General features: G+C 43.8%; 1 protein-coding gene across 1 annotated transcript in view; it reads right to left on the reverse strand.

Annotated features, from left to right (window-relative positions):
• Positions 1–11,209: 11,209 nt before the first annotated feature.
• LOC131689005 (uncharacterized) overlaps positions 11,210–16,896 on the reverse strand; it is a 261,847-nt gene continuing 256,160 nt past the window's right edge. The window contains exons 14-15 of the mRNA XM_058973729.1: positions 11,964–12,452; positions 11,210–11,900 (exon numbers count right to left, since the gene is read on the reverse strand). Of these exons, the coding sequence (XP_058829712.1) occupies positions 11,592–11,900; positions 11,964–12,452 (798 nt within the window). The 3' untranslated portion in view covers positions 11,210–11,591. The remainder of the gene's footprint in view (positions 11,901–11,963; positions 12,453–16,896) is intronic.

Consider the following 16,896-nt stretch of genomic DNA (forward strand, 5'->3'; position numbering starts at 1 on the left):
AAGACTTCTTCTGTTCAACAAAGAAAAAAAAAGCAATCTACACAATTCTTACAAAGACGTTAAAGTATTTCTTTACTAAAAAAAATTGTTGAAAAATCCTACATATAGGAGGATTAATCAAGAAAATCATAGCAGCAAATGATAAACTTTGCTATTTTTGATGAGTAGTCCGACAACACTATTGACGCAATCTCAACCGTTTTCCCGTTAACAACCAATCACCATTTGAAACTCTTTATTTTTCAAAATATACTAAATTAGTTTGAAAATACACGAGATTTTATATTTTTAACTGAACATCTCGAATTTGTGAGAATGATACTTCAAAATTTATATTAATGAATTGGCTTTAAGGCGTGCATCCGTGAACAGCAAGCAATAATGTCGAATATATTAAAGATAAAGCCTTTGTGTCTTCAGCAAAGTTATTTTGTCAAAGGCTTGCTCTACAACATTGCCGAAGATAAAATTTTTATATATGCACTTGCAAGAAAGTTGATAACTATATCTCACTTTTAGGGAGATCAATTATTAAAATAACAACACCATATGAAAGAGCTTGCAGTGATAAATTGATACGTATACTCCATCTAGCGGTGAAAATGCAAGTTGGTAGGAATTCTCCATGTAAATTGTCGAAAAATTCCAATTAAATTTCGAACGTGTTGGTCTGGTAGCTAGATTTCTCCGACTTGGCTGAAATTTGGAGCAGATACTTCTGGTGGGACTAGAAACCCAACAAACAATTTAGCTAGATCAAGGCTAGGTCAGATACTAGTCAGCTTATTCCCTTGTATTAAAGGCTTGTTCAGCTATCGTTGTTTGTAGGGATTCACTCTAAAATCCACGCGATGAAAAACCGACTTCGATTGGAAACAGGGAACATTAAAGCTGCAAATCATGATTTGACAGGTGAGGATCAAAGGCCTTTTCTTTAACTACAGCATCATCAACGCGTATTGCCCTCACGAAGCGAGATCCGATTACGAGCAAGATCTATCTGATAGCGGTCTGAATGCACTCAACATTCGTCGAGTACGGATGCTGAGTAGAAATGGTCGGGTTCGGGTTTTTGGACCCGAAACCCGGATCCGACCCGAATCCGTCGAGTTTCGGGTCGGGTTCGGGTTCTGCAAATTAAAACACCAAGAACACATCAGAGAATCTTGATTGACACCCTTCGACACAAGTTTGATCTTATCAGGCAGTAACGTGGGTGACGTCGTGTTAACTGTCGAACACGAATTCCCAATTGACATAGCTTAATTTAATACATGTAATAAGTTATACAAAACTATTCTTGCAGGAATTGTTTTCGATAAAAAAAATTGAAATTTTGGTTAAGTACGACGGGCAAGATTGCTTGAATTTGTGATCATTATGACTGTTGTTTCCCCATGCATTAGGTGCTGATTTATCCTACTTTCCGGTTAAGATATTGACGATTTATAAGTTTAAAATAACATTAAAAATTCAACGTTCAATAATAATAAATATAAATGCCAATTGCTCTCGTCAGTAGTTCGTGTTGTTATAGGCAGATATAACAGGATGCCTAAAACTAAAAATCTTCGGGATCTTTGTTTGATTCACCGTACTAACAAGCAAGGATGCAAAATGCCTACCTTTTCTACGGCTGCAATTTTTCTACCTACATACTCCTTTCTCATACGACGCTGCTGTCGTTCGCTAGTGCAGGACGCCCAGCGCTGCACGGCAGCCTGTATGCAAAGCAGTAACATGACAAAAAAATACTGCCCCCAGTACAGCCACCAGACGTGAGCGATACAGCTTCTCTTTCCTTTTAACCTATTCAATATTTTTAATCACAAACGACGACAACGAATTCGATTCATTTACGACACGACCAGTATCAAGGCTTTCGTGTGTGGACTTCTTTCTCTTTGATTATGCAGAGAAAAGTGTACAAAGCGAGAGAACAAACTTTACTACGTCACACTCTCACGGAGCAGTCGGAGTACAGCAGCAAAACAAAAATGTATTTTACTGCTGTACGGAAAAGTGTACTCGGTTTGACTACCGTTCTGGCAAGAGCAGTAGTAATGCGTCACTGTAGCGGGCTGTACGGCTTGTGTAAATGTAAATGTGCCGGAAAAAATGTAGTTTACCGGTACCGTTCGCATCCCTGCTAACAAGTCCGCTTCAGATCGGGTTTCTCAAATTATAATTTATAAATTCTAGTTCGGGTCGGGTTCGGGTTTTTAAATTTTCAAGCTATCGGGTTCGAGTCGTGTTTGGGTTCGCAAAAATTGAAACCCAACCATCTATAATGCTGAGGCTCAACGCGCAGCAGCTAGAGCTATCAACGGAAGAGTAGAGAGGCGCGACTATTCTTGAGGATGGCTGGAGTAACATACGAACTGCCATAGGTAGCACAGGCGAGGACTTACTAAGTACGAGAGCTCCGAATCTAGGAAATGACTGGTTTGATTGCGTGTGGCAGGAGTTTGTTGAAGAGAAGAATACAGTAAGGACGAGGATGCTATCGCGCTGTACAAGAGCGAACGAGAAACGATACAGAAAAGCGCTGAATAGACAAAACTCGGTATTCCGACGAAAAAAGCGCCGATAGGAAGAGCGGGATAACGAGGTAATGGAGCAGCTGTACCGCGTCAAGGACACACGGAAATTCTACGAGGAGGTTAATCGCTCGCGCAAAAGCGAATAAGTAAACGATGAAAGTAGCGCAAGAATCATTCTGAGGACGCGTGCAGCTGACAACAGACTCCCAGCACCGGATCTACCTGAGATTCAAGAGAAATTCGGATAGTTGAGGCTCAATAAAGTCACTGGCCATACGGCCCCATTCTGCGCGGCGTGTGACGTGAGACGACTAATCTCACCTCACTGTACGTGACTTTTCTCGCCCAATCCTAAAGAGTCACTTCGGGTGACATGAGATGCCCATTTAACCGCAATGGGGAATCTCACCTCACCCGAGTGGACTCTCAGAATCGGGTGATAAAAGTCACGTAAAGTGAGGTGAGTTTAGTCACCTCACGTCACACGCCGCGCAGAATAAGGACCATAATGTTTATTCTTAAAAAAAAAAACGTCAATGAATATTGGAGAAGGGGCCCTGATCAGCCGTACGACGCAACTTAGTCGCGATGCTCTCACAAAAGCGCTGGACGGCACTGATGTCCATCTTCTGGATCCTGGTGGTCAACTGCTTCGTATCCTTGGACCGCTAATGTTTTTATGCACTAGGGAACTGAGGGCGTCGAAAAAATCCTCAACGGGACGGCACTGGGGCAAGTTGATCGCGTTCCTTTCATTCGGCACGCACGGTAATGGTAAGACGTCTTGTCCGGCCAGAAGACGTACTTCCCATCGGCATGATGCTCCTTTGAGAACGGCAGAAGAATTTTCTCAAGACACTTCTCCTGGTACACTTGTTGATTGATGGCTAGACCACTCGGCTTGCACCACGACTTTGAAAACTAAATTTATGTTGTGCTCCCGGTGGTGTGACCGACTTGTCGCTGGAATAGTAGCTGTCGGGCCCTAGTCTCACAGTCACGTCACTTGGTGACTAGAAGGAAATTTTCTTCTAGTCACTAGGTGACGTGACTGTGAGAATAGGGCCCGTCATTTCCTGGTCATTCCACGATCGCTGTCTGCTCGTCCGTGTACTCGGGGAACCGAGTCTTCTTCCGACAGATGGCGTCCTTCATCTTGAAAGGTCCGCTCCACGCTCAGGTATGCCAGGATCCGGTAGACTGTAGTCACAGGCACGTTTTCGTCTCGAAAGTGGTCTACCGTAAACCAGGATGACCATGCGTTTTGTAAAACCGTACAACACGCTCGCGGAGTACTTGCTGTTTCGACGCCATTTCCGATTCAACTGATAGCACCCGAGCGAAAAGAAACATGCCACTCATTCCAGAGGGCAATTCTCTTGGAGAAAAATAAAATGTGCTCTTTACTCAGTTAGTCTCAATTTTATCTTGAGCTATGGTCAAGCCAAGGTTTACGCCCATGCTTCGGGTATTCATGTGAGTGGTATTGATTCGCCGAAATGGGACAGATAACCCTCATGGACCATTCTCGCGTCCCCGATTAAAACCCAAGGAACCGTAGAACACCAACCGTTCTCGCTGTGGAGGATCAGTCGAACGAGCCAAGCTCTGCGTAGAAGCACCTAGGCCGCCCTGTCAATAAGAGTCTGCCGGGCATGTGAAGTAAGAACCCAAGTAGTGGGAAAACCCCTACTTACATCCTTACTGCTTTTCGTGATCTCGTAGCAGATTATGGCTATGGCAAGAGGCCCAATATTTCATAATTCACACACCGATTAAGTAGAAATAGTTGCTACTCTCATCCAAAGAAAATTATCAAATGAATGCTTTAACAAACAGAATCACAAACATGATAATGTACTTGATTTAATTTCTCAAAAAAATCTACCCATTAGGCATCCAAGAATACTGAGAAACGTCAAATTTTGTGACTTATATCAGCTAGGAGAATCAGAATTGAGAAATAGTTGGTGGTCCCAATTGGACCATATCCCTCTACTGGGCCCTTTTGAAAGGTACATTTACTTAGTATAATTCATTATCTCGTACTTTTGCTGGCGACCAGGTCGACACCAGTTACTGATGAGACGAAGTAAAACCATTGATCTTTACCGCACGGCTCAATGCGTGAGGCATTTTCGGCATCCCTCAACAATGTCTGAGAATCATTCAGTCTGCCTCCTTGATCGTGGCTTTCGCCCATATTAGCATTGCTGACAACGATCATCGTGAAGCCTTCCTTCTTGTTGTTTGCATTTTTTTTGCGGAACTAGTTGCTACAAAAGTGTTGGGTCTTTAATGATTCAATATTCGTTCATGGTTTAACCCGTCTCGGCATGATATTGACGTGATCCGGAAGCTTTTCCACTAAAGCAGTATTACAGCGATTACAAAATCAAATTTATACACGCTGGCACTCGCGACATACACGGGCACAAGCGATCCAACACGTTTACATACAAATGCTCGAGCCCTTCGCGATGATACATACGATCATGATGTCGCTACGACCGAACATCTGAACCGTACACTCAATATCACAACCAGAATCACGGCCCGCTGCAATTGGCCTTAAGTAGTGTTGTAGTGGGTGACATTTCCCGTCTCGTCTGTAATTGTAGTGAGTGATTCTGACAGGGAGCCCTTCCGAGAATCCCGCTCTACAGCTTCAGGAGGTAAATATTCGTTGATGGTTTAACCGTCGTTGTTGGATGGATAATTGTCATAGTTTTAGATATCACATACACGGTTGAGCACACAACTGCAACGTGGCAGTTTGATTGCCATAGAAGCTTAGTGTGATATGTGGATAGGTTTCCAGCGTCACGAACGAAAGAATAAATCGGTTCGGCCGCACTTTTACCAGCCGAACACTGTTGGGAATGCCGGGAAAAAATGTCTCCACGAGCGACGTTGAACGGACCGTGTTGCAACATGAGTCGTCAGATTGTGCCACCTCGATGTACCCGGTGACAGATTATGTAGTCGAACCTCGAATGCACCATCCTCTAGATGAATATGGATCTAGTCCTCAACCTAATCATGTTCAATAAAAAGATTCATGCTATTCTTTTGAAGTCATCCACTTGGAATCGATTGTCAAATTGTACCAGAACCACATTCCGTACATCTTGGATGTAAATTAGCCAAACTTTGTGATTGGCAATATATATTTGCTTTCTTAAGAAACTGTATTTCTCACGCACGTGAGCAGGCGAATTCAAGGAGCTTTGTAAAATAATGCTTCAACGTTGTTTCTATATATCTCACGAACTAAGCAAGGTCTATTGTTTCTATTTCCCCTATTCTTTCAATTTTTTTAAATTTTTTTGGGTTTTAACGTACCTTATTTACGTCATCATCGATAGCATAAGGGTTTGTGCATTGGTCCGGAGTCCCAAGGGTTGTACGTTCGAACTCCGCCTCTGGGGGATTTTATTTAGATAACTGTATTCGTTTAACTCACCATTGCGATCTATTTTCCCTCTTTGGATACCACCAAAAAAGCCTTAAACATCAAATTGCATCACGGAAAAAAACGCTGTAGAAAATTTCGTAGTGGACCGACCCTTTACATACTTTCAGACAATAACATATAATCCTTTAGTAAGCTTTTGGCATATTTATTTCAATCAACGTTAATACTATAACCGTACGCTCGCACCTTACGCTTAACTACAACATCTGACTGCAGCTTCTTCTGTACGGAGACCAACTTTTTTCATGTCTTCTTCAGTTTTGACCTCTTTCGGATGCTTCCGTAGTGCCTGCTTCATAATTGCCTAGTGTTTTTAGATGTAACTTAGCTTCGGTGCGTTGGGGGGGGGGGGGGGGGCAGTTCGGGTACGAAAGTGGCCTCGTTGGGTTTGAACCACTCCAGGACAACATATGAAAAGTGGCATGAAGCTAGATCTGGCCAGAAGATCGTAGGGCCCTCCTTGAGGAAGATCTCTTCGTTTACGATCCCGGTAGTCACGAACGGCGCATTCCGTTTGCCACATGAGCAGATCGCTTGCCAAATCATTGGTAAACTTTGAAAGTTTTTGCTTCCTTACCTCCTCCGGAGCATCAAACTTGTGCTGGGTGGTGAAGAACAGTAGCCCCGGAAGCTGCCGCCTCGACGTAAGTCTGTACCATCCATGATGATACAAAAAGGCTTCGTCAGCATCGAGGTGTGCAGTTTCCGGGCCAATGTTGAGCCACTTGGGAGTTTTGTTGTTTCTGGAAACGTTTGAAGCTCCTAGCGTAATCTTAAATTTCCAAGACCAGGACGTGTTTGCTTCGACTTGGTGTCAGTGCTTCCTCGAGCTATAATATTCGGTGGCTTCTCAAAAGAAATTTTTTAACCTTTACAAGAAATATAATTTGCCTATTGCTTATAGGAACAGTAACAGATGTCCAGCTCTCCTTAGTATTCTTGCAAAAGAGTTCTTAGAGCATATTTTCAAGAATTTCATCCTCATGATTCTCTTCGTCCATTTGCTTGTATTTAGTATAAAACATGACAAACGAATCTTGTCGAAATACACGCGCAAAAAGTCACCCGATGCTAGTCTGAAATGGCTTACAAATTTGTCCCATCCTGTGCGATTGCATTTCAAATTCTTCTCACTGGAAAAAGGGGGTCCTTGAAACAGCCGATCGCATTTGGTCCCACGCATGACCAAATCGAATCGGTAGGCACGCCGTCGATCTCTACTATGTGAACGGACATGTAGACGCGGTAGTCCTTAGCTAGTAATGTCATTTGCTTGTATTAGAGAGAAGATAATCATTTTAAGCGAATCTGGGCGAACTTTCAAGATATCTGTAACGACTGATATTTCTGGCTCAGTTCTGTCTAAGTATTTGATCCGAAAGAAGATCAGATATGCTCTGACCGAGTTCAATATGTCTGATTTTGAACAGGAATTCGAGTACTGTCAGTGTATTTACGATGTTTGTCCCTTTCTTCCTCAGGTTCGAGCGGCTACATTATATCAGACCGGCGGCACAACAAACGAGCTGGAGACAGGATCAATAACTGTTTCTTCACGTACAGCATGGTCAACTTGTATTAACCCCACGAAGCGAGACTCCACAACGAGAAAGATGCGATTTACGCGTAGCTGGACGTGTCTATGACAGCTACCCGCGACGGGATGATAAGCTCGTCATCGTGGACATGAACGCTCAGATAGACTAGGAGACAATGTATAAGGATCGAACTGGATAGTCTGCACAGGTAGCCACAAATGTTCGCACCTACCTATACTTGGAAGCGGTCTGCACCCGCTCAAAACTGTCGACGGTGTACAACACTCGTCGAGCATGGATACCGAGGCTCAGCATCATGAACGCCGAGGCTCAGCAGTGCCACCAAGGAATACGTGCAGCAGCTAGAGAACGCGTTACCAAGGGAAGGGTAGCTAGGCGCGGCTTTTCTTGAGGATGGCTGGAAGCCGTGCTAGGAATAGACAAAACTCGATATTCCGACGAAAAAGTGTCTCTAGGAATAGCGTCATCCAAATGGCCGCCCTGTCAACTAGTGTCAGTCGGGCAAATACACAAGAACACAAGTAGTGTGCAAATCTCTACTTAAAATCTACAAACGCTCATTAAACTGGTTGTTCTCTACGACCACGAAAGCACGAATTATTCTGGCGGACGACCAATGCGCTGTTAATGTTTTCATCAAATGGAAGAAGTGATTTAGAGACGCCGTATAAACCACGAATTGCAACAGTTGCTTGGAGAAAGATCCTTAAACAACAAACAGTGGCCGTAAGCTGTACGACCAGGTGCTGACGAAACTGGACGGACGTATCTTGAACGACGACGAAACCTATGCGAAAGACGATTTCGAACAAATTACGCAGCTCAAATTGTACTATGCTCCAGTTTGTAACAAGTTTCCGGACAGATTGAAGTTTGCATTAGTAAAAAAATAATTATGAATTGGCAAGGGATCTGTCACTGCGGTAAGAAAAGCAGCATTTTCTTAAAGAACAATGAATTAGGAAGTATACAGAAGGGAGGAGGTGCTACAGTGATATAACAACAATGAAGCTCAGCTCATCATAAAAGAGCTAAATCCGCTAAATTGTCCCCAGTTTCCGGAACCGGAAATTGAAGTCATAAAAAATAATTAAAGCCCCAAATGGTCGAAATCGTAGATTTATGCAGCAGAAGAAACTCGACTGCATACTACTTTTTGGAATGAGTAATTTAAATACCATAATTGAGGGGAAGATTCGAACAAATTCCAGCATATTGCCCCTTTCACCGGTTCGAATCGGCGCGCCACTGTACCACGGCTAGTGAACCGCAAAAAACGGGTTATTCTTTCATTATCTTACCACCGTCATACGGGAGTTGCATTCGCACTTTGCAGGTATATTTTTACCAGCATTAGAGCGGTTCAAAATGTTGGTCAATGAGAACCCTTGGATCTCAAATATACAATGTGAAGAATACTTGGTTCCAATAGTTTTGACCTAAGCTAATTAAAAGGGCGCAGTGGTGAAGACCCTATCAAAGACAAACCTTCAAAACCTGCCAGAAAACAGCCTACTTCGCAATGAAAAATTTAAATTGAATCATCCTAACACCTACAGTCGATTCCACCGGCTGACGACATTCTGTTATTCTTTTATTTTTTCAATTACATCAGCATTCTCCTGCGCTAAAAGCAAAACTTCATCGTGGCCATACTGCAACGGGCACCAGCAGCAGCATCAGCTGCTGCACCACTCTGGTTAAAAATGCATCCATCTTCATTTTTCCTGACTGGCCATTTCCGGTTACGATCGGTGTAACGAACCCGTTAAAAGCAAATGGAATGCAAGCTAATTGCTCTGATGAATGTCGTCCCGTTCGTCCATCCGTCTCTTCCGAATGATGACAACTACGACGACTACGACGACAACGGCTACAATTCCATTTCAGACGGGAAAATCGATGCAAAGAAATAGCTGCTGATAGGAAGCTAGCTGGAGCTCAGAGAGCGTAACTGGCTTTTGTCCACCCACTAGAAACCACCCCCAGCCACCACAACTGAAGCCTTGAAAGACGACCGGGAGTGGAGCTAGTGGTTACTTTAACGAATCCGCTTTGCGGAGCTAATAAAACTGTTTATTTTCAAAGTTATATTGTTTTGTTGTGGAACATGGGGGGGGGGGGGGGAAAGTTAAGATGATTGAGAAGACGACCGGAAACGAATGGAACAGTTTTCGATGATTTTATTTGATCCGATTACGTGCGTCGTTTGTAGTTTTCTTGATGGGGAATTTGCGTCCCATTTGGCATCGAAACTGTTGTTTTTTTCTATTGAAATCGAGTCAGTAGCATTTAGCAAACCAGAAACTTGTCGTTTAAAGATGTCATTCGCCAATTCATAAACAGTTTACGTTTACTGTCTCATCAAATTCCCATTTGCACAGCTCGGTTTATTACCCCTTATATTGGGCAAAGTTTGTCATTTGTTCGATCTTCCCCCACAAGACAGTTGTTGGGAGTGTTGAACTGTTTTTGGCGTTCCATTTAATGGACTTACTACAGTCGATTTTTATCGTCACTCGCTTTTGTTCCTGTTCCGTTAGTTTGCCAGCGTAGGTTTTCGGAACCTGCACATGGTTCCTGTGTCAGCAAAACAAAGAAACTACAATAACAACAACAACAACTACAACGGTAAAACCAGGAGAAAACTTTGGCCAGTCTTTAAGTGCTTATGCTTTTATTCGTCTCTCTCCATCTGCTGCACGGAAGTTCGAAGTCATGAAAGTTGCACGATGTGATATCCTTCCCAGAGTCACCCGGCTCAAGAGCTTATACATTCCTCCCGAAAGCGCGCGCGGAACGGAAATGGGAAGTCGTAAAAACTAATGACAGTTGAACGAGGGTGGCATCGGCGGCGGTGATATCTGTGTTGAATTGCACTTTCGGAAGCAGCATCTTCGGTTTACTGTCTTTTGATCCGGACCGGGACAATGTGGGTGAACTATACTCGTTGAAAGGACAGCTGTCCAGTAACTGGATGGTAAAGAGTACCATTCGCCTCCAGGGGGTGGTTTTATGCATGGAGGCACTTGGTTGGTTGTTGTCCATTCAAACGTAGTTCACATTGATTTTTTTATGTTGTTTTTTGTAACGTACTCAAGTGAACTTGAAAGCCTACTGCTTTCAACGCAGTTCAGTTGAATGAACAACAACCAACCACGCGTCTCCATGCACAGAAGTCGGCTCATGGAGGCGAGTGGTAGTTTACTATCCCCTAATTTAACCTTCTGTTATTAGCGAGCAAACAAAATGTGAATTCTTCGAATTTTTCGCGAGAAATTATATGCTCATTGCGGAGTTTTCTTATTAAACATAATAAACTACATTTTTCGCAGCTTCCGAACTGGAAGAAACTCCATCAAAGTGTAAGGAAAACAGCACCGACAACTTTCACCAGCGTAGAGAAAAAAACATTGTACTCACCCCCGCGCTTGATTCCAGCTGATTCTGCCTTCCGGGTTGCAGAAGCGTTAAACTTCACCAGCTAATGAGTATGGACGAGCGAACTACGTGGGAAATAAAAGATAACAACTATATAGGAAACTAGGTTATGGTTTTCAGCAAAACTAGGAAGCATGACAGGCGGCAGTCAGAAAGAACGAAACAAAAGAGAAAAAAAAGAAGAAAGAACACAACACAAATTACGCTTCAATCACGGAAAAGTTTCCGACTTTAATTAATTATTATAAACTATCTTTTCCCGTTTTTGGGTTTGTGCGCTGAAACAGATAAGTTCCTTTCGGGAACAGTAATAGGAGTACATGGAAGCACGACCTTAATGTAGAGAATGAAACAATTAACCTAAACAGCTATTAAGAAAGCTAGTAACTAAATATAAAATATAACAGTTTTTTTCCAGTTGCTTACAAAGCACAAAACAGCCAAAAAAGAAAATTACACTCAACGTCTTACGCGCTAATATTACACAAGTATCTTTAAACAAAAATGGAAAAAACAAACAGCAACACAAAACTATAGAAACATAGAACACAGACACGCACACACGAGAAGCTAGATAAACACCTGCTCATCCTCGGATGCATTCGATAGGGACAGCTGTACCTTTCCGCCGCTGCTAGGCCTCACCGGAAGCATCGTCCGAAGGCAATCCTTCGCCGGCGTAACGGGGTAACGGGTTGGCCCGGTATATTTGCGTGACAGCAGCAGCAAACCCATCATCGATTTCGGTGCCGGTAGGGATTTCGGTTGCGACCGAGACCGAGACGATGATGATCCGCGGGATAGTGTCGTCGAGGAGGAACCACTACCGGACGACGAGCTGGGACTGACCGAGGTCGGTTTGGTGTAGGCTTGCAGGATCTGTTCGGATCGGATTAAACTGATTAGATGATGATTAAATAGAGAAATGAAGGAAAAGAGTACCTTTGGCAGATCGGGCATACTCTTCGATGGACTCAACGTTCCTCCGAGGGATCCAACATTTCTCGTGCGTAGAATATCCGGGACGTTCTTGCTGAGTCGCTGTAGATTTGCGGGTTGGTTCTGCTGCTGTTGGTAGAATGATCGAATAGCCTCGAAATGGTTTCCGATGTCGTCGTATGATGGTTGTTGGCGGTGCTGTAAGGGGGGACTGTGTTGCATCCCATTCTTGATGTACAAATTGTTGCCCTTGGGTACGGTTAACTGGACAGCTTCCAGCTTGGAGGGGTAAAGATCGGCGGCGGTGGGTTCCACGTGATAGACACTGTTCGGTAACTGGCAGTTGCTGATGTTAAGGGAGCTCGCACTGAGAGCCGGTCGGCGATAGATTTGTGATAGGACCAGTTCTACTGTTCGGCCCGTGTTTTGTAGAACGGCTAGGGATTCGCTGTATGGTAGGTTTAGCAGGGAACGGCCGTCCACGGCGATGATCTGGAAGAGGTGAAGAAAGGATGTTTTGATGATTACTAGCAGTAGTTATATTTTAAATAATTTACGGTAGTTTGTCGCTAATTGTTCCATGGTCCAGGGAATTTCCTTTGTACATGGGACACTTATGCGTAGAACGGCTGTAACTTGATGAGAAATGAAAAGTGCAGCAAATCTTTGATACTGCAGCCCCTCTGCAAAGGTTCGCCTTCTGTTTCACCAGACTTCGTAGCCGATTCTTAGCGTACAGAGCCCGTCTAGGTCTTATGCTAGAACCCTACGGATATTAAGAATATTTTCTGAACAGACGACGACGAATTTTTACCTCTTATTCTGCGTGGCGTATGACGACTAATCTCACCTCACTACAGAAGACTTGCTTGGGCTCCTCCCAAGAAACAATCTATAAAATCTGCCCGTTTCAAAGCAGATCAAAGTCCCAATTTTGACGTAGGACTACGTCTTTGTTTTCGATATAAGGATGCATTTTGCAAATTCCACAAATATGAGATATAACGAAAAGTGCAGATCCAACTTGTTCCAACTAGCTTCAACTTGCTCGCTTTATTCTTATGTCAATCAGCCTCCAAATTTGTATATACGTATTTGTATAAATTTGTAATTTACCGTCTTTTATCTAAGTTATTGGGTTTTGAAGTTCAACTTACCTAGGATGACCATATCAGGCGACCCAGGACAGTCGAAAGGAGACCGCCTACTCCCGTTACCGCTCAATCGACTGTTTCTTCTCCACAGATTTTTGGCAGTTAAAAAGTTCTGGGGTCTGGGAGAAAGAGCCCTGCCAGAAAGTCTTTCGCCGGAATTAGATCACCCAACACTTTTTCCGATTTACACGCACACCCGCAGATCTTGCTACACCAATATCAACGGAAATTTCATGCTGAGATAGTCCCTGCAGGACCGGCGAGGAGTTTTCAACACGTCATTGAAGTAAAGAAGTAACATCAACGGTCCCAAGTAGCTTCCCTGCGCTATACCTGGCAATCTCCAACGATAACCCACTCTCCCGATCTGAGAGCTTGGATCAAAACAGCTGAAAAACCTACTGTTGAACTCAAATTTCTCCTCGACATTCTATATTCCCTGTCATGTAGTCGGAGCCGTAGCCAGGTTGGCCCTCGCCAAGGGCGCCAACTTGAGGGGGGCGCTAAAATCATGATCTTCTTAATAAAATAAGTGAGGTTAAGTCATAAAATATGGCAGTCAGGTTCCCAGGAACACACAAAATTATTGTTCGAAAGTCGAACTGAAAAGAGACAGTGAAAAGGCGCATAATTGAGACTCTACCCAAAGGCGCTAGAAGACTACGCTACGGTCCTGTTAGTCCACAATATACAAGGAACAAGACAATGACTTCAAATTCCCACCAAAAGTAGAGAAAATTATTGCAAACTTTTTCCGCTCGTTTTCTAAATAAATCCTGTACTAAGTTGCATCTCTGGTTGAAATATCACATGATATTTTCGGCGTTACTGGAAGCGTTCGAAGCTGTTTGTTTCTTCTCAAACGTCTAAGACCAGGTGCTGTTTTCTTCGGATTTGTTGCAAAGCTTCCTCTTGCTGATATATTAACGGCCCTTCAAGAGAGAAAAATGAGGCCTCTCAAGAAAGAAAAAAAAGTTATTGCTACAAATACCCATTTGCTTGTAATTAATGCAATACTGCATGCATGATGCGCAGACGACGCAAAACAGTTACCCGAAAATAGCTTGAAGAGACACTTCTTCGCTCACTGGAGCAAGGGGTCTTTGAAACAGCCGATCCCGTCCTGTCAGTAGATCCACGCAGGCAAAGTTCGAACCGATAACTGCACCATCGATCTCAACTTTGTGAGCGGGTATGTAAATGCGTTGGATCTTCACAAAAGTAACATCGTTTGTTTGCTTTAGACAAGATATCACAATTATGAGCCTATTTAAGCGTACTTTCGAGATATCTGGCACAGCTGAATATTTCAGCGTCTTGCGCAATATTAGAATACTTAGCGGACTATCGGATTTGATCCGAAAGAAGATCGGATACGGTCGAACCCAGTTCAATGGAGTCTTTGATGACGAATCTTGTTCGACATCCATTTTGAGGATCATTTGAGTCATTTCAGGAGAGTTCATTTATGCACAGACTAAAGACTTTTTTCGAGGTGCTAATGTTGTTGAGATGCGTCCAGTTTCCTCTTTCCCATACATGCCATTGGCACCTTAATATACGGTCTTCTGAACAGTCATGATTTCAAAAATATACTGTAAAAGATGATATGAAATGAACGGCAGTCACACATGAATAAAGTAGGGGGAAGGTGTTCCATTTACATGTACACAAATTATTGTTTAAAGGTCGAACTGAGAAATAAAGACAAAGTAAACACCAAAGGGACGTGAAGACTGAGACTCCGCCAAGGGCGCCAGGAGACCACGCTACGGCTCTGTATGTAGTATGCTAAATACGGCAGTGTCTTCTTGTTACAGACCTGGCACGTACGTGTCTGTCCTTCATATGCACACAGCGTGGTTTGAGATTCGGTTACATTTTCTATTTTGTATTGAAAGTTCAAGTACGAAGGAATAGGTTCCGTCACTGGCATTCTCACGACACGAACACCGTTGGAAATACCTGGTACGAAATTCCTCCAGATTTCAAACTCAACGGATTCCACCGTTACGTATTCCGACATGATGGTTGTGCTAAATGTATTGGTAGTACCCGGGTATAGATGGTGCAGACGTACAACAATCTTATCATCGTCAGTAGAAACGCGTATCTTGATTCTAACATTGTCATGCTCAACGACGTGTTGCATGTTGTTTTCCATAGCAAAACTTTCCGCCGTAACCACAATTTTAAACGGTAGCAGGACAGCATTACGCGTTTGGTGGAATTGGATGACTTATCTAAGCTGCATTTGCACCTTTAATAACTGTTCCACTTCGCAAACACTAGGGCGGATTGGGTAGTGTTAAAAACAGGCGGCCACCTTATTGTACCGAAGATTGTTCAAATTTTTCTGCCGAGTTTCAAGCATCTTGAAATATATGGTCGATACCGCACCAATAAAAGTAACGGTATCGGTAAATAACGGTAGGTAAATATGTTCGTACTCGGTTAAAGCCGTCAATAAACAAATTATAAAATTCCAAATGCGTTCGTTTGATTCAGTTACAACCGTAAACAAGCAAAGCGATTTTATCTTCCGATCCGATCGAGATGAAAAAGTAGACAGATTCGGTGCTAATATTGACATTGAAGTGGTTCGATGATCACCAGCTCGATAGAGCGCTCAATGAAGTTATTCCACGATAGTTATTGATGTTCCACCATTTTCCATTTTATGAATGGGGGAGGGGGGCAAGTACTAAAGGGAATTCTTCGGGTCAGATAAATGGTAAACAAACGATAGAGATACTCCGTTGCCTTGGTCATCTGTATCTGCATTCTCCTCGCCGTTCAGGTGCTCGTCGAAGTGCTGCTTCCACCTTTCGATCAACTCACGGTTGTCCGTCAGCAGGCTCCCGTCCTTATCCCCACATATTTTGGCTTGCGGCACGAAGCCTTTGCGGGATGCGTTGAGCTTCTGGTAGAACTTCCGTGTATCTTGAGTTCCATTTCCTCGCACTCTGCTTCTTCCAGGCGGCGTTTTTTTCTCCCGGAAGAGGCGTGTCTGCTGCCTCCGCTTCTGTTTGTATCGTTCCACATTCTGTTCCAGCATGACCGCTCGCGCTGCATGCTTCTCCTCCAAAACCGCTCTGCACTCCTCGTCGAACCAATCGTTCATCGTACCCGACAATGTCCTCAGCTACGTTGTTGATGGCTGCTTTTACTGTTCTCCAGCAGTCCTCCAGAGGGGCCACGTCGAGCTCTCCCTCGTCCGGCAACGCTGCCTCGAGGTGCTGCGGCGACATGTGGTTGCTTCAGTCGCTCCAGATCGTACCGAGTCGTTCGTCGGTACCGTACATGATTGATGACGGATAGTTTTGGGCGCAATTTTACCATCACCAGGTAGTGGTCAGAGTCGATGTTAGCGCCACGATAGGTCCTGACGTCGATAATGTCGGAGAAGTGCCGTCCATCGATCAGGACGTGGTCGATTTACGATTCCGTCTGTAGCGGGGATCTCCAGGTGTAACGCTGTGATGGAAGAAAGCGCTATGAATGACCATGTTCTTGGAGGCGGCGAAATCAATGAGTCGAAGGCCGTTCTCATTCGTCAGCTGGTGAGCGCTGAACTTTCCAATCGTCGGTCTGAATTTTTCCTCCTGACCTACCTAAATCCCCAATGATGATCTTGACGTCGAGGCTTGGGCAGCGATCGTATTCTCGTTCGAGCTGCGCGTAGAAACCGTCTTTGTCATCATCGGTGCTTCCGGAGTGAGGGCTGTGCACGTTTATTATGCTGATGTTGAAGAAACGGCCCTTGATCCTCAACCTGCACA

This window comes from Topomyia yanbarensis, chromosome 1, assembly GCF_030247195.1.
Source record: "Topomyia yanbarensis strain Yona2022 chromosome 1, ASM3024719v1, whole genome shotgun sequence".
In the NCBI taxonomy this organism is placed as follows: domain Eukaryota; kingdom Metazoa; phylum Arthropoda; class Insecta; order Diptera; family Culicidae; genus Topomyia; species Topomyia yanbarensis.